At 47.1% G+C, this 17,554-nt stretch overlaps 1 protein-coding gene and 1 non-coding gene across 16 annotated transcripts in view; one reads left to right on the plus strand and one right to left on the minus strand.

Annotated features, from left to right (window-relative positions):
- HSPG2 (heparan sulfate proteoglycan 2) overlaps positions 1–17,554 on the minus strand; it is a 198,743-nt gene that overhangs the window by 107,921 nt on the left and 73,268 nt on the right. For all 15 annotated transcript variants that reach the window (XM_088671505.1, XM_088671499.1, XM_088671498.1 and 12 more), the window contains 9 exons: positions 16,988–17,248; positions 15,329–15,448; positions 12,128–12,259; positions 9,071–9,215; positions 8,814–8,965; positions 7,229–7,375; positions 6,130–6,293; positions 5,311–5,490; positions 494–690 (listed from right to left, as the gene is read on the minus strand). In XM_088671505.1, coding sequence (XP_088527631.1) covers positions 494–690; positions 5,311–5,490; positions 6,130–6,293; positions 7,229–7,375; positions 8,814–8,965; positions 9,071–9,215; positions 12,128–12,259; positions 15,329–15,448; positions 16,988–17,248 — 1,498 coding nt within the window. The remainder of the gene's footprint in view (positions 1–493; positions 691–5,310; positions 5,491–6,129; positions 6,294–7,228; positions 7,376–8,813; positions 8,966–9,070; positions 9,216–12,127; positions 12,260–15,328; positions 15,449–16,987; positions 17,249–17,554) is intronic.
- On the plus strand, positions 16,636–16,709 carry TRNAA-GGC (transfer RNA alanine (anticodon GGC)). Its single transcript has one exon. It is a non-coding gene; the product is annotated as a tRNA-Ala (tRNA).

Below are 17,554 nucleotides of genomic sequence, written 5' to 3' on the forward strand. Positions count from 1 at the left end.
CTCAGCCCAGTATATCTGAAGGAGCGTCTCCACCCCCATCGTTCAGCCCAGACGCTGAGGTCCAGCGCCGAGGGCCTTCTGACGGTTCCCTCGCTGCGAGAAGCGAGGTTACAGGGAACCAGGCAGAGGGCCTTCTCGGTAGTGGCTCCCACCCTGTGGAACGCCCCCCCCATCAGATGACAAACAGATAAACCTGACATTTAGAAGACATCTGAAGGCAGCCCTGTTTAGGGAAGTTTTAAATGTTTGATGTTTTATCGTGCTTGCAATATTCTGTTGGGAGCCGCCCAGAGTGGCTGGGGAAACCCAGCCAGATGGGTGAGGTATAAATAATAAACTACTACTACTACTACTATTGGCCTCCTCTGAGCAGGACTGAATTGGACACAGCCCAAAGGCACAGGGGCCGCAGCAGGCTGGCTCGAGGCCCCCCCCCACCTTCCCTGCCCAGAGCCACCCTGGATTTTGGCAGGCACCCCTATCGCTAGCACACCTGCATTCCTCCACGCCATGTGCCAGGCCCAAGCCGGTGACCTCCGTGGTGGTCGTGTCCATGACGATGTCACTCAGCCCTACACTGGCCATCCGGTTGTCATAGACGGTCTGGATCATAACCGCCTCCAGGTTCTGGAGGGTGAGCAGCAGTTCCTCACGGCTGACGGAGGCTCCCGACTCCTTCTCCCAGTGCTCCTGCAGAGGGGACACCCGGCGGGTGAAGAAAGGGCTAAGCGAATGCCACAGGAGTGTTAGCATAAATCCTCTGCATGGCACAGATGCTGCATGTGGATGAATGTTTACTTTATGTGATTGCTGTAACTTTCCCACACAGGAGCTCAAGCTGTAACCTGATCTCCTGTCATGTGATGTTCTTTGTTCTCTTTCTACTTTCACTTTCTTCTGAACTGGAGAGTGAAGACCGAACACACACTCTCTGAATAAACGTAGATTAGCACCTACGATTGTTTGCTGTCTTCTTTACCGAAGCCAGTGGCAGTAGCAAGAATATTGGTGATTTACACCCCAATATTCCAACAGTGGTAGCAGAGTTCTGGCAGAGCTCTGGTTCCGATCTTCGGACCTCTGAAAAGCGTAAACTGGCAAGGAGGCCTCAATCTGCAGCAGCTGATCCAGAGGAATTTCGCCTGCTTGGGAGTCACCGGTTCCTGTGTTCCAGGGGAGGAAGTGCACGGATAGTCTGCGTTCCTTATCACCGGAGCAGTGAGTAACCGGGACTGATTTATAGCGGCAATAAAACCTCTAAAGCAGCAGCTTAATTGCAGATGCCTGCCGAAAGCCTAATTTGCAGCTTCTTTGTACTTTGAAGTCAGAAGCTAGCAGCACGCTTACAGTAGCAAGATGGCTAAAGCCGGGGATTCAGATCAAACACCCAAGAGTTTGTGTCCTTTGTTAAATGACTCAAATTATGCAACGTGGAGTGTTAAAATGGAATGTGTTCTTATCCGGCAAGGACTTATTGAGTTGATTCAGAACGCACCGCCCGTTTTGCCAGGCCAAAGGTGGTTGAATCGCAACGCACAGGCAAGGGCAACAATAGTTCTGCATTTGGACCCATCACAGCTGGTTCATATTCGGAACTTAGATAATGCTTATGATGTTTGGACTCATCTTCGGGACGAGCACCTTAGGTTGCGCGCCGGATCAACAACATTATTCTTTCAGAGATTAATTAATTTGCGTCTGAAGGAGGGAGGAGACCTGAGAGCCCATTTGCATCAGATGTGTCAACTACGCCAGGAGCTAGCTGACAGAAACGTCAATTTGGATGACGACATTTATTGCTTTACAGTGCTAAATAGCCTTCCCAAGTCCTATAATGCTATTGCAGCCCAGCTGGGGGCTCAAGACCCTCAGCAAATGACTGCAGCAGGAATTTATGCTTCATTGCTTAATGAGGAGGACAGGACCCGCGCACAGGCGGAGGCCAACGGGGAGCGCTACTCACCCTCACCTGGTGCATCTGCAGAGACTGCACAAGCCCTTAAAACTGTGGTCAGATGCCAGTTATGCAATATTCCTGGGCACACAGCCAAGACATGCAGACGACCCCAGAAGGACTCAGGAAGTCAACAACAGGCTTCTGGGCCTAAGGGGCGAGGCAGCGGCGGTAGTGGCAGCAGCAGCGGCGGCGGCAGCAGCAAGGGCCCTACTGCACGCAAAATGCTTGTAATGCTCACTCAGCTTGATGACCAAGACGACGACGGGTCTTATCTGATCATAGATTCGGGATCTTCGCACCATCTGGTCAACGACAAGAGACTGTTCCAGACTTTTGAGAAGCTGGACTCCATCGTGTCACAGGCAGATGGCAATTCCTTGAAATCCATTGGAAAAGGAACTATTTTTCTGAAATCTCTAAATTTGAGTATCAGTAATGTGTATCTTGTTCCAGAGCTGAAGCAAAACCTTTTCAGTGTTTCTCAAATTGATGAGAAGGGGTTTGAGCTGTGTTTTCACAGGGGCACCTGTGTGATTTCTAAAGATGGAGAAGTTCTTTTGACGGGACACAGAGACAAAGATAACCTTTTCAGATTATCTTATGATAAAAGTGATGCATGTTTTACTGTTGTTGATGATTGTTTAACAGGTCCAGAGGAGCCTAAGGAGGCAAAGAAGCAACCAAGCAAGAAAGGTCTAACACGTTGTTTCCAGATCGTTTCTGCTGGTGTTTTTGGTCCTATGCCGAAGTCCCTTGGCAAGGCCAAATATTATCTTCTGATAACTGACCACTTCTCTAAGTATACATGGTTTTATCCTCTGCAAAAGCCTCAGCAGGCTCTTGTGAAATTCTCTGAATTTCATGCTAAGGTTGAACTGAAACATGGTTGTAAAATTGAATGTTTGTTAACCAATGACATTCCTCTTTTTACTTCACAGGAGTTTCAAGCTTTTTTTGATGACAAAGGCATTCACCACAAGTTTGCCAAAACCCAGGCAGCTTGGGACAAAAGCTTATGTGTTAAGGTTAACACTGAGTTAGAAGCAGGCATGCAGGCGCAACTGCTGAGTTCAGGATTGTCTGAACAACTGTGGGCTGAAAGCATCTCATTTTTCCTTTACCAGTGGCTCAGACAGGTTCCTAAAGGACAGAAGCGTTCTCCTTATGAGATTCTGTTCCAACAAAAGCCTGATGTGAGCAACACTAAGGTTTTTGGAACCAAAATGTGGGTGGCTTCGCTTGAGGGCAAGCCAGTCCAAGGCATTCTATTGGGTTTTGAGGAAGGTCAATACAGAGTTATGTTGTCTTCTTCCAATGAGGTGATTCTTACTCAAGAGGTAGAACACACTCCTACGCCACAAGAAACACATGTTCTTGATGAATTTCCCATAGGTGCCAATGATTTTGATGATTCCTACACTGACACAAGTGGTAGTGATAATGATTCCTTTGCTGAAGGCTCTACCCCGAGTAGCTCTGACACAGGGGAGACAGTCATACACAAAGGAACTCATGCTGTTTTTAACAGACCTTCATCGGATGATGAAAAAGTGCTAGAAGCACTTGACCCACTGTTTACCATTGGTATGAGTTCTCCCAAAAGTCCTGAGGGGGAGAATCTCAGTAAACAGGATTTGCACCTCTCACGCAGGTCTGAGAGGATTAGAAGAGGACCCAAGAGGTATTCTCAGGAGTTTGCCAACACAGCAATTACAAATTTAGCTGTGCTTAGAACTCCAAAACAGGCAGCAGTCACACAGGCTAAGCCACAACAACAGGTTGTCAAACGCAACACTGTTTCTGTCAACAGAGCAACTGCTCTGGTCCCCTGGAAGCCAAAGCTGGTCAATCCAGTCTCAGAGAGTTCCACAGCAGGAAAGTCCTATTTTGTTTATGACAACTGTCTGTTCACTTCTCTTAATGATGCTCTCACATTTGCATCTTTTTCCATTTCAGGATTCAGGGGAGATGTTAGCATAAATCCTCTGCATGGCACAGATGCTGCATGTGGATGAATGTTTACTTTATGTGATTGCTGTAACTTTCCCACACAGGAGCTCAAGCTGTAACCTGATCTCCTGTCATGTGATGTTCTTTGTTCTCTTTCTACTTTCACTTTCTTCTGAACTGGAGAGTGAAGACCGAACACACACTCTCTGAATAAACGTAGATTAGCACCTACGATTGTTTGCTGTCTTCTTTACCGAAGCCAGTGGCAGTAGCAAGAATATTGGTGATTTACACCCCAATATTCCAACAAGGAGAAATCCCCTTATTGCGCTGGCTCCCCCAAGAGCGCTTGCAAAGAAGGCGACAAATCTTGTGACTGTTAATGTTTTATAGAAATGGTCTATTAAAAAAAAACCAACACATACCACTACCCATCATTAAAATCTATATGGAAAACATGAGGCAAGACCCTTTTTGGACTACAGTGGAGCCTCTGGATATGAATGTGGTACCTCGACTTACGAACGACTCAACAACCAAATTTTTCGACTTACAAATGGGACTAATGGCCGCGCGCTTACGAATGTCTCGACATCCGGAAGGAAACCGCGGCGGTTTTAGATAGGGATTTTTTCGACTTACGAATTTTTAGATAGGGTTGCTTCGACTTACGAATTTTTCCGTTTCCAATGCATTCCTATGGGAAATCGCGTTTCCAATGGCGTTTTTTGACTTACAATTTTTTCGACCTACAAAGGTGCCTTTGGAACGGATTGAATTCGTAAGTCGAGGCACCAATGTAATTCATTCCGGGGATCTGTGTGCACCCCAAAAAAATCCGCATCCAGAGGCACCGCATAGTGTAACCCGAGGGTCTCCTGTATTTGAAGAACGGCTATGGTAAAATGAAAATTGAATTATGATTTACGAGCAGCGGAATGAAGTACCGTCATCTAAAGCGGTAGATATAAGGTGGGAATAAAAACGTCATGAAAGTAAAGGTGGGAACTCAAAATTCAAAGAAAAACATACGTTGAAACAGAAGCAAACTTGTAAAAGCTGTGAAAATCAATTTAAAAAAGATGTCTATACAAAAGAAAAAAAGAAAAAAAGTACAAAAAAATAAGGGTAATGTTGCTTCTACCCGCCCAACCCAGCTTGGCTCACTTGTTTGAGTCACCTTAAAGTTCAATGTGACGTGGCAGTTATAAGTATTTGCCTCTGAAGGCCTGGGAGAGATCTGGATTCAAATCCTTGCTCAGGCAAGAATCTTGTGCTGGGCAGAGCCGGCTCTCTCTTTTTCTCTCCCTCCCTCCTGACCCAGCCTACTTCGCAGGGCTGTTGAGAGGAGTGTTCAGCCTCAGCAGAATGGAACAAGCCCTCCCCATTCCAGCCGCACTCACCTCGGTGAACTGGACCTGCCGCTGGTTCACCACCGAGGGCTGGGTGGGCACCTGCACACGGTAGATCAGCTTCTGCCCGTTCCCCACAATCACGACGTTGGGCTTCTGCACAGGCTCCGATTGGCCCCTGGCCAGACCGTAGCGCACCTTGAAGCGCAGGAAACCTCCATAGGAGTCCACCTGCAGGCAGAGCAGAGAGGGAGGGGGAGGTCAGGAGGGGGCAACCCAAATGTAGATCCTGGCCCTCCAACCCACCGCCATAAATCCATGTGCCCATTCAGCAGAAATGTGAGCTGGGAGCCTTCCTTGGATGAGTGCAGTGATGTTTTGGAGGTGGGGCGGGGAGGGAGAGAAAGTTAAAGGAGAGAGCCATAATTATAGGAACAGAACTACCTAAATCGTATAGAAATTTATTCATGTTACTTGCACCAAAATAGGAAGAATAGAAGTCGCAGCAAAGGAAGAATGGATACAAAAACTTATGGAATAAGGGATGCACAGTTTTATTCTTATTTATTTATGATTATTACTTTGTCAAATGAATAAATGAATACATTGTTCTTGTTTAGTCGTTTAGTCATATCCGACTCTTTGTGACCCCATATGAATACATAAATAAATATAAAAAAAGGACAGAATCCCTGGAAAAGGGAATAAGATATAAGCTCTTATTCTTCTCTATGTATGATTATTACTTTTTCAAAACAAAACAAAACAACAACAACAAAACAAATAAAAAAGAAATAAGAGGGAGCTAATCCTGTTCTTTAAACTGGCCTATCATTCAGCGCCACGAGGACTAGAACTCGCTCCTCTCACCTTGTTCCCCAGGAACTGCCCGGGGAGCATCCAGAAAGAGTCGTGTACCAGGAAACGACGGGAGAGATCGACCAGCTGGAACTCCTGCAATCCGGGGTCAATCTGCAGCTGGGTTGAGGAGAGGGGCGGCGTTCCGGGCTGAGAGGGGGTCGTCACGTTCACCCCTGGGGAAGAAAGGATCCCGGGAAAAGTGACACGGGAATGGCAGGGGGCTGTCACAGGGCACCTGGTTGGTTGGCCTATGTGAGGCCTGGGATACTGGGCAAGGTGGGCCCCCCCGGGGCCCAATCCAGCAGGGTTCTTCAGAGGCCCGTTAATGCCACCGGGTATTCTCCAAGGAAAACTTAGTGGAAGACCACTTCAAAACCCAAAGCCTCCCCCTCTTGCCCTGTTCTAAGAATTCTAAGGTCCCAAATATAAAAGATTCATAAATGTACAAGGCAGACAAATACATAGGTATATAAACCACATGTCTGAAATAGTACAGGAGAGCAATCCTGAAGCCATTTTGACTCTCAAATTGACCTCAAATATTTCTCTGCAAGGAGGAAGGAAATGGGAAAGCCTCTCCCTTGCCTTTGCTTACCTGTCTTACAGGCGTATTTCTATGTGAATAGGGTGAGCCTGTGACCAGGATTCAGGAATTAAATGTATTTACCATCACAAATGAAAGGCCAGGCTGCTCAGGTAAAGCAATCAGTGACCATTAACAGATATCCTGGCAAACGGGATTTCTGCTGGAGACGGCCTCTTGTGATGTACTTCTGCTGCAGACCACCCCCTTCTGTGATGTATGTATGGTGTTTTTTTGGGGGTAGTCTTGAGCTACAGGGTGGGCAATTTCAAAAGTCTATATAAGGGCTTGCACATCATTGTTCTGGGGTCCTCCTCCCTCCTGCATGTGGTGAGTGAGGACCCTGTTGCAACAGTTGAATAAAGATCAGGCTTACTAGCTGCTTTGCTTCTCAATATTCTCTGGTTGGCCTCTGTTATTTTCTCCTACCAATAGGGAACCCACTTAAGGACTCTGTACGGGCTCTTGCATACCCCAAAAGGAAAAAGCAGCAATTTTTTCTTATAACACCCCCAGCCCACTTACCTTTGAAGTTGTCGGGTGTGTCGAAGCGAAGGCGGATCTGGTTGCGGTGCCGGCTAGTGCCACGGCAAGATTTGGTGATGCCAAAACAAAAGCAGGGGAAACACTGGGAGGTTTCCTCGTTGTGGAAGTGTCCTTCTGGGCAAGGTCCTGGGGTGGGGGGCGAAAGAGGAGGGTGTCCAGGATTCAGGGTAATGGATGGACATGCCAGCAGGTTTTTTTAAAAACAGATTTCACTGATGTGAATCAAACAAATCAATACAGCAGCACAGTATATGCAGGAGAGACATAAAATTTGGTTGGGACGATACTGAAGGCCAGTAGGAAAATGTCCTGTCAAGAGGGAGTCCTCTGTGTCTGTGGCCAAAATTGTACACTAGTGGCCAAAATTGTGAAAACCTTTTGGAAAAAGTGTATTTCCGAGGTTTGATGACTCATAATGCCACTTTCTTTTGGAGTAATACCATAAAATTATATATCAATGGAAAGATAATTTAATGAAGAATGTAATGCAACAAAGTTTGTTCATTTATCTATATTCTATCAAAAGCTATAGCCAAATAACCAGAAAAAGGAGTGTTTAGAGAGCCAATCATTAAATTAACATTTCCACTGATATATAATTTTATACTATTTCATAGATCTGTAGTCTTGGAAGGGGCCACAAAGGTAATCTAATCTAATCCAATACCCTGCAGTGCAGGAAATATTTGCGGGGCTCAAACCCACAACCCTGAGATTAAGAGTCTCGTGACTGAGGTTCTGGCAGACAGCAGCATCTATGTCAAGGGTTTCTGAGAGTGTAAGCCTTTCACAAGAACAGTAAGAGCTTGCTGGATCAGGCCAATGACCCAGTCTCCTGTTCACACGGGACCCGAGTGCGAGAGCAATGCCTGCGTTTTTCAGCACCTGAGATTCAGAAGCAGTGCTGTGCCCAACTGTGTAAGCAGAGCAGAGCCATTGTGGCTAGTAGCCACTGGCAGCCCTCTCCTCCATGAATTGCTCCAGTCCTCTTTTAAAGCCATCCCTGTTGGTGGCCATCGCTGCCTCTTATGGGAGGGAGTTCCACAGGTTAACTACGCACTGTGTATAAAGTCCCGACCAGAGAAGAATGGCAGGTTAAGTTGAAGGATTATGCCGAAATAGCCAAAATGACCGGAAGAATCAGAGATAAGGGAGACCAAAATTTTAATGAGGAATGGGGGGAATTTATAGTTTATCTTAAAAACCATTGTAAACAGCTAAAATCGTTAGTAGGATTGGAATAACACTTGCCGTTTAATGGTGAATGTAAAAGGTTTGGATCATCATAAAAGACGCAGGAGGAAATGATTAACAGTAGGACCCACAAAGGAGAGGAGGGAAGTTTGGGGGAGTCCTTGGAATCTTGTTTTTATGTTGTTTGTTGGATATGTGATTGCAAAATTTTAATCTGAAAAACCTAATAAATATTTTTTAAAAACACACACACACAAAAATGAACCAAGCGCTGTTTAAAGAAATACTTCAACAGATATGCTAATTAGATGGATAGATCAGCGCCTTCCCAAACCGTCCCCACCTTACCTTTCCCGCCCCTCTGGCTTACCTTGTCCAGGTGTGAGACTCAACACTCCATCAGGGATGCCAAAAACCATCCCGCGGGCGTTGATGGCCTCGCAGGTGTAAGCTCCCTGGTCGGCCTCTTTGACGTCTTCGATGACCAGTGTCCCTCGGCCGTTCTTGCTGGTGATGGACACCCTGCGGCCGGAAGGGGCAGAGTCAGCATCCCAAAGCCCAGGTGATGGAGGAAAAAGTTGGAGGGGGGGATGGAGACCAGGCACACCTGGGCCACCCGCGGCTTACCTGCGGCTGCTGGGGATGTGGCCCCAGTTTAGCCTCCAGGTGATGATGGGGGTGGGGACGCCCACGGCCACACAGGTGAAGCGGACCGTCTCTCCGGGGGCGGCCTGGATGGATTCCTCGGGGGGTGTGATCACCTGGGGAGGGGCTAGACAGGGAGAAGAATCATAGAGTTAGTCAAGTCCAGCTTTTTGCAACGCAGGAATCGCCAAACAAAGGGGGGAGCATCTCTCTCGTGCTCTCCTTCCACCTCGACCATGAAATCTGCAAGTGGAAATGCCTATGAAGTGGTGGCCTAATGGTCAGCATGGCGGACTAGGGCCTGGGAGACCAGGGTTCGAATCCCCACTTGACCACGAAGCTCACTGGGTGCCCTAGGGGAACAGTCACTGTCTCTTAAGTCTATCTTACCCAACACGGTTGTAGTATGGATTAAATGAGAATCATGCACACCAACACCACCTTGAGCTCCTTGGATGTAGGATATAAACGCGATAAAATATTGGCTGGGATTGTAGCATGAATCTCTGGAAGGATTCCACTTTGGAGTCTGCCTCTAGGCAGTTCCATCCTTATTTCAGACATTGTGATATATCAATATATCACAATGTTTAGCTGGCGATATATTGTGATGTTGAAAACCAGATTTCGCCCAGCTCTACTTTGCACATACAGTGGAAGTAAGTGTTCCAGTTTTCAAACTTTTTTGGAAGCCAAACATCTTATATGGCTACCAGCTATTGTTTCCGGGGCACCAGCACCAATCAGAAGCTGCGCCTTGGTTTTCAAACATTTCAGAAGTCAAACGGATTAAGTTTGGCGCTTTTGTTTTTGCTTTTGCGCTTTTGTTTTTGAGGCTTTTTCGGTTCATTTGTTTTTGTGACTCTGTGGAACCCAGTTCAGCTACTGATTATGTGACTGCAGAAATTGATAAAAGCCCCCCATCCAAATAATGACTATCATCAGTGCAGGTAAGAAAAAAAAATAATTTTCATTTTTATCATCTACAATACTGTATTTATTTTATAGTACAGTACATTGATTAGTGCTTTCATTTTATGAATGCATGGCCTCGTTAGATAGTAAAATTCATGTTAAATTGCTGTTTTTGTTTTTAAAAGTCTGGAACGGATTAATCCGTTCTGTATAACAACTTTCTATGGGTAAGCGTGCCTTGGTTTTGGAACGCTTTGATTTTGGAACGGATTAAGTTTGAGAACCAAGGTACCACTGTGTTTATATGGAAAAGCAAAATAGCAACAGCAACATCCTCTGGAGGTTTTTTGAGGAAAGAGAAGGCCCTACACGTAATTAACAGATAGCTAGCAAGCGAGAACCATGAGGACTAGAATCTTAGCAGAAAGACCAGAGCTCGGTTGGAGAAGGTCCCCGGTTCCTTTCCCAACGGCAGATCCAACCAGGGCTGGGAAATGACTCCCTGCCTTGAAACCCTGTAGAGCTGCTGCTGCCAGCCATTGCTGACTATACCAGACTAGATGGACCAAGGCTATTTTCCTAATTAAACCAGTCCTTTATTCAGAAAGATGAGGACTAGAAGCTTGCTTTAATCTTAAGGAAGGGACCCTAGCTCAGAGGAGGAGACTGACTCCTATGTTACTGCTCACTGGGAAAACCGAGTGCCCTCAGTCGGGGCAGAGCAGTTGACACCAGCCTGATCTGGCAGCGTTATTCTTCTACATGTTCTTAAGGACAGAAGGAAGTAGGTAGTTTCCCCATCCATTAGCATTCATCCGCAGCAATGATAGAAATCCGCTCTCCTCTGTATCAGAGGGCAGTGTTGCTCATGGGCAGTCGAGCCTCAAAATCTTCCGGCGTGGGGAGGGGGAGAGGCACCCTATCTTGCCCCTAAGTCATTGCCGGCTGTGTTGGCGGCATTCTGAGGCAACCCCAGCCAATCTGCTGGCAGGGTGAGTGTGGCCGTAGGCCATTTAAACTCGGCGTGGCCAGCTGACTCCCTCTTCCTTGCCTTTTCGTCAGATGACCCTACGCACCCACCCTCTTTTCATGCTTTGCTCTGATATGACCTTGCTATGGCAGTTGTCGGTCGCCATGTTGCTGGGGCTGGGTAGGAATCTTTTCCCACTTGGGAAACAGGCACCGGCCGTTTGGTTTTCGTCTACCGAGTAGCAATCAGCACAACTTTTGTGAGGTTAGGCACAGGGCCGGTGCTAGGGTTTTTGGCGCCCTAGGCGAGGTCAACTTCTGGCACCCCCCAACGCAGTGTGCATGGCTAGCCCACCCCTCGCCTGGCAACGGCGGGAGAAGAAGAAAAAAAGGAAGCTGCAGCCTCGCTCGGCCAGCAGCTTCTTTTTTATTTTTTCTTCTCCCGACGTTGCCGGGCGAGGGGCGGGCTAGCCATTCACACTTGGGGGGGCGCCAGAAGTTGACTAGCGTGGCGCCTCGCTAGCCCGCCCCTCGCCTGGCAACGGCGGGAGAAGAAAAAAATAAGAAACAAAGCCACAGGCGAGGGTGGCGGTGGCGGGCGGTGGCTGGGGGGTTAGGCTGGGCAGCGCCCCCTCCATTTAGGCGCCCTAGGCGATGGCCTAGTTCGCCTAAATGGACGCGCCGTCCCTGGTTAGGCATTGGGTAAGCCTTTGTTTGGATGGAGGGGAGGTTGTTGCCTTCACCTGCCCCTCCTCAGTAAGGGTATCCTGTTAAAGGGAACTGGGGTGTGGATCCTGTCCGAAGCCTGGGTGTGGGCTAGGGCCATGTCACAGCCCCTACGGGGACCCCTCTGGGTGCCCCTATCTGACGTAAGTTATAGGGCACCCCCATCAGTGGTTTACCCTTTGTGGACTCCCTACAGGCGGGCAGGAGTCAAGATATAGCCTGGCTTCACCCCAGTGCCTAAGCCAAACCACTCACATCTGTAACCAATAAAGTTGTGGCCTATTTGAACCCATAAACCAAATATTCCATGTCAGGGTGATTTATTGTGGTTCGGGTGCCTTGGGACGCAAATCATATTCAAAGTCTACTTTTGGGGAGGGGGCTGAACTCTTCCCACTCTGTCTTGCTATCCCCCCACCCCGAACTCACTGCAGCCAATCTCGTCGGAGCGATCTGCGCAATCCGTCTCGTCGTCGCACTGGTAGCTGGCCGGGATGCAGGTGCGTGTGGAGACACAGACGAACTGGTCTGGAGCGCAGGTGTCCCCGGGGCCCTTGGTAGCTGCGGAGACAACAAGAGCATTAGTGGAGCAGCTTGGGGTGAAGAAACAGGCTCACCAGCTTGATATTGCTTTAGTGTGGCAGCACCTACACTGCGGAACTCCCCGCCTCTTGACCGTCAGGCAGGTGCCTTCACTGTACAGTGGTACCTTGGTTCTCAAAGGCCTTGGTACTCAAACAACTTGGAACCCAAACACTGCAAACCCGGAATTAAGTGTTCCGGTTTGCAAACCTGTTTCGGAAGCCAAACCTGCTCCGTTTTGAGTGCCCACTTCCGTTTTGGGTGTTACACTGAAGTCTGTCTGTTTTTGCTATTTATTTTGCGTTTCCGTTTATGTGGCTCTTTTTGTTTTGTTTTTGTGACTGTGTGGAACCCAGTTCAGCTACCGATTGATTGATTGATTGATTGTGTGACTGCAGTACATTGTTTATTGCTTTCATTTTATGGATCAATGGTCTTGTTAAATGGCTGTTTCAGGGGTTGTTTTTAAAAGTTTGGAACGGATTCATCTGTTTTTGCATTACTTCCTGTTTTTGCATTACCTTCCTGTTTTTGCATTACATCTGTTTTTGCATTACCTTGGTTTGGAAACGCTTTGGTTTTGGAATGGGCTTCCGGAATGGGTTAAGCTTGAGAACCAAGGTACCACTTCTCGGCACCTACTGAAACCGTTTCCCAATGGAGCAGAAAAGACTATTTATGTACGTGACCATGGCTGCTCAGGTGTTATTGGCCCAGAGATGCAAAGATAAAGATTAGATTAGATTAGATTTCTTTATTGTCATTGTGTAATTACAATGAAATTGGGTGCTATCCCATAAAAACAAAAACAAGAAACAAAACAAAACAAAAACAAAAAAATAAACACATTTTCAGCCACACATTCACTGTAAAGGAACATGAGGTGCATACCTGCCAAGTTGCTGTCCGAGAAATAAGGGACCGGGCCGGAAGTAGCAGACCGAAAATAGCGCTGCCGCCATTTTGGAACTGGGCGGAGCATGCTCAGAAGTGACTTTTGATGCTGCTTTGCCCAGTTCCAAAATGGCCACCGCGCCAGTAGTCGCACTGCAGCCATTTTGGAACTGGGCAGAGCAGCATCAAAAGTCGCTTCTGAGCATGCTCCGCCCAGTTCCAAAATGGCCGCCGCGTCAGAATAAACCAGGGGGAAACAAAAAAATCCGTTTTTTCAGCTAAGATCAGCTGGAAAAATGGGGATTTCCTGGAGAATATGGGAGACTTGGCAGCTATGATGAGGTGACACTGGTATTGAGGATGGTGAATCTGAGGAAGGCTGCTGGACCTGATGGTATCACAGGAAGGGTGTTGAGGGGCTGTGCAGATCAATTGGCGATGGTCTTGACTAAGATCTTCAAAAAGTCACATTTAACACGCTGATAGAACATTGGGAGCACAGTCTTAAAGTTTAGCATGGTTGAAATCCCCAGCAATGATGTGCACAGCTTCTGGATACTTGTCTTGCTGGCTGCTGATAAAGCTCTGCAGAGACCTCATAGCTAAGTTGGCATTGGCATCTGGTGGAACGTACACACCAGTTAACATAACAGCTGTGAACTCTCTAGGGCAGGGCCCCCCAAACTAAGGCCCGGGGGCCAGATGTGGCCCAATCGCCTTCTAAATCCGGCCCGCGGGCAGTCCGGGAATCAGCATGTTTTTACATGAGTAGAATGTGTCCGTTTAGTTAAAATGCATCTCTGGGTTATTTGTGGGGCATAGGAATTCGTTCATTTTTTTTTTTTCAAAATACAGTCCGGCCCCCCCACAAGGTCTGAGGAACAGTGGACCGGCCCCCTGCTGAAAAAGTTTGCTGACCCCTGCTCTAGGGAGATAAATTGGTCTACATTTAATAGCCACATACTCCAAATCTGGTGAACAGTGACTGCCTACAGTCTTAAGAGTTGTTGGCCCAACATTTGTTCACATATACACACAGTCCTCCTCCTTTGGTCAAAGAGAAAAACAACTACCAGATTTTTAGAAGACATCTGAAGGCAGCCCTGTTTAGGGAGGCTTTTAATGTTTAATAGATTATTTTATTTAATTTTTCTGTTGGAAGCCGCCCAGAGTGCCTGGCGAAACCCAGCCAGGTGGGCGGGGTATAAATAATAAATTATTATTATTATTATTATTATTATTATTATTATTATTATTATTATTATTATTATTACCGGTATTATTATTATTAAATGCTTCCCTAAACAGGGCTGCCCTCAGATGTCTTCTAAAAGTCTGGTACAGTATATTCCTGCATATAAGACTACTTTTTAACCCAGGGAAAACTTCTCAAAAGTCGGGGGTCGTCTTATACGCCAGAATATACGGTACAGTGGTACCTCAGTTTATGAACACAACTGGTTCTGGAAGTCTGCTCATAAACTGAAGCGTTCATAAACTGAAGCAAATTTTCCCATTGAAAGTAATGGAAAGTGGATTAATCTGTTCCAGACGGTCCACGGAGTACTTAAACTGAAGCGTTCATAAACTGAAGCGAACTTTCCCATTGAAAGTAATGGAAAGTGGATTAATCCGTTCCAGACGGGTTCGCAGAGTACTCAACCTGAAGCGTACTTAACCCGAAGCATGGATGTAATTGGTTCCGGAAGTCTGTCCATAAACTGAAGCGTTCATAAACTGAAGCGAACTTTCCAACTGAAAGTAATGGAAAGTGAATTAATCCGTTTCAGATGGGTCCACGGCATTCGTAAACCGAAAATTTGTAAACCGAGGTGTTCATAAACCGAGGTTCCACTGTAGTTGTTTTTCTCTTTGACATCTGATGGGAGGGCGTTCCACAGGGCGGGCGCCACTACCCACTGATATAGACACACATCTCGACTCGAGGTAACTCTTCCAGGTTAGCGGAGTTTGTAACCCGAAGCGTTTGTAACCTGAGGCGTTTGTAACTCGAGGTACCACTGTCATTCCGAGGGGCCTGCTCCAGGGGGAACTCAGCTGTGGCGAGCCGCCCGGAGTGCTTGTGTTAAGCCCTGGGACACGGAAACCCGGATGTAAATCAACGAATCCCCCCAGGGCTCCCAAAACGCTTACGGCAATTCAGCTCGTCCGAGCCGTCTGTGCAGTCGTTGTCCCCGTCGCATCGCCAGAGCTTGAGGGCGCAGTGCCCGTTCCGGCACTTGAACTCGTTGGGCTCGCAGGGGCTCGGGGTGCCTGTCCGGGAGACAGAGAGTGAGTTCAGAAGCTAGTACCTGCCTGCCACCCAAAAAGCCCTCCCCATCTGTCAGGAGTTCTTCAGCTGTCTGAGAGATGGGCAATATGACCCCCCCCCCCGCGGTCGCTTCTAGCTCTCAAGATCTAGGACTCTATGTTCAAGTAAGCTGAGATTTCTTACTGTCAGCCAGATTCCCAAATATCTAACTTTTTTACATACAGTGGTACCTCTACTTACGAATGTTTCTACTTACGAATGGAGCTCCGTCCGCCATCTTGGATGCGGTTTAGATAGGATTTTTTCTACTTACGAATTTTTAGATAGGGTTGCTTCGACTTACGCATTTTTTCTCCCAATGCATTCCTATGGGATTCGACTTACAATTTTTTTCTACTTACAAATGTGCGTTCGGAACGCATTAAATTCGTAAGTAGAGGTACCACTGTATTTTCAAACCAGACATTTTTTCTAACATATTTTTCAACTTATCATCCATGTTTTTGACAAACATTTTTGTTTTATCTGAATTTATTTTAAACCCTGCCACTTCTCCAAACCTTTTGATCTCTTCTAACGCTTTGAGAATGCTCTCCAAAGGTTGTTCCAATGTCAACACCACATCATCAGCAAATGCCCTTAGTTCATAGTCTCGACGTCCCACCTCAATACCTTTAATTTCCCTATTTGTCCTTCTATTCGGAAGCAATATTTCTAATGTCATAATAAACAGCAATGGAGATAGGGGACAAGTTTGCCTGGTTCCTTTTTCTATTTGGCATTTGTCTGAAAGAATATTATTTATTAAAATATTTGTGGATTGATCAGTATAGATCACTTTAATTCCAGCAAGGAAAGAATTCCCTATTTCCATTTTCTCTAATACCTTAATAAAAAATGACCAAGAAATATTATCAAAGGCTTTCTCCACATCTAAAAATATTAATGTGGCCTGTTTTTCATTTCTCACTTCCAAATATTCTATTAAGTTAATTATATTTCTTATATTGTCCTTCATTTGTCAGCCTGGTAAGAACCTGGCTTGGTTTCTGTGGACTGACTCTTTTTTAATCTGTTAGCTAAAATTGTAGCAAATAGTTTATAATCACAATTCTAGGACTCGATGATAAATTAAGGCCCTACTTTGCTCCACAAAACAGAAGCTGATGCTAGATTCCTTTGTGGCCCTGGTAAGCTGTAGTTCAGTGGCAGAACATCTGCTTGGCATGCAGAAGGCCCCAGGTTGAATCCCTGGCAGCATCTCCAGGTGGGAATACCGCCTGCCTGATGAGCCGCTGCTGCCAGTCTGTGTAGCCAGAGCTAAATGGTCTGACTCTGTACAAGACTGCTCCCTATATCAATCAGTGCATTTTTTCAGCACCACAAAGACTAGAAAAGGCCCCAGCTTCCATTCTCCAGGTAGGGCTGGGAACGTCCCCCTGCCCGAAACTCTGGAAAGCTTCTGCCAGTCAGTGCAGCCAACACAGAGCTTGGTGGATCCACGGTCAGGCTCCTCAAGCGACTCGCCGATAGGGGCTCACCGCATCTGCTCTCGTCGCTTCCGTCGCTGCAATCCCTCTCCCCGTCGCAGATGTAGTCCCGGGGGATGCACTGCTTGTTGGAGCAGATGGCCTCGTCCTTCCGGCAAGGTCGCAGGATGGGGGCCAGGGAGGGTTTGGTGGGGAAGACCCCAGGCAGAGGGGTGACTGGGGCTCGGCGGGTGGTCACTGAGGCCGTGGTAGCGGGCACCCGAGTGGTGCCGGGCCGTGCGGAGGTGACAGGCGGTCGAGGGGTGGTAATGCCTGCAGAGAGGGGAGAAAGGAGGAAGTCAGTTAAAGTCTGGTCTCGAACTCAGCACTTGCCTCTCCTGGACGACGCAAGGGAGACTAGGATGAATCGCTTGATCCTCGCTGTGGCTTGATAGAGAGGGGGATGCAGGGCAGTCAAAAGGATAAGGAGAATTCAAATTCTCCTCATCTTTATTTTATACTAGCTGGCCCTGCCACGCGTCGCTGTGGCTAATCCCTGTGACTGCCACCACCCTGTGTCGATCCATGACGTATCCCGCCCCCTCCTCCCCCCACCCCCTGTCTTTTCCCTGTGATTCT

Source organism: Zootoca vivipara, chromosome 6 (assembly GCF_965207765.1).
Source record: "Zootoca vivipara chromosome 6, rZooViv2.hap1.1, whole genome shotgun sequence".
NCBI lineage: Eukaryota > Metazoa > Chordata > Lepidosauria > Squamata > Lacertidae > Zootoca > Zootoca vivipara.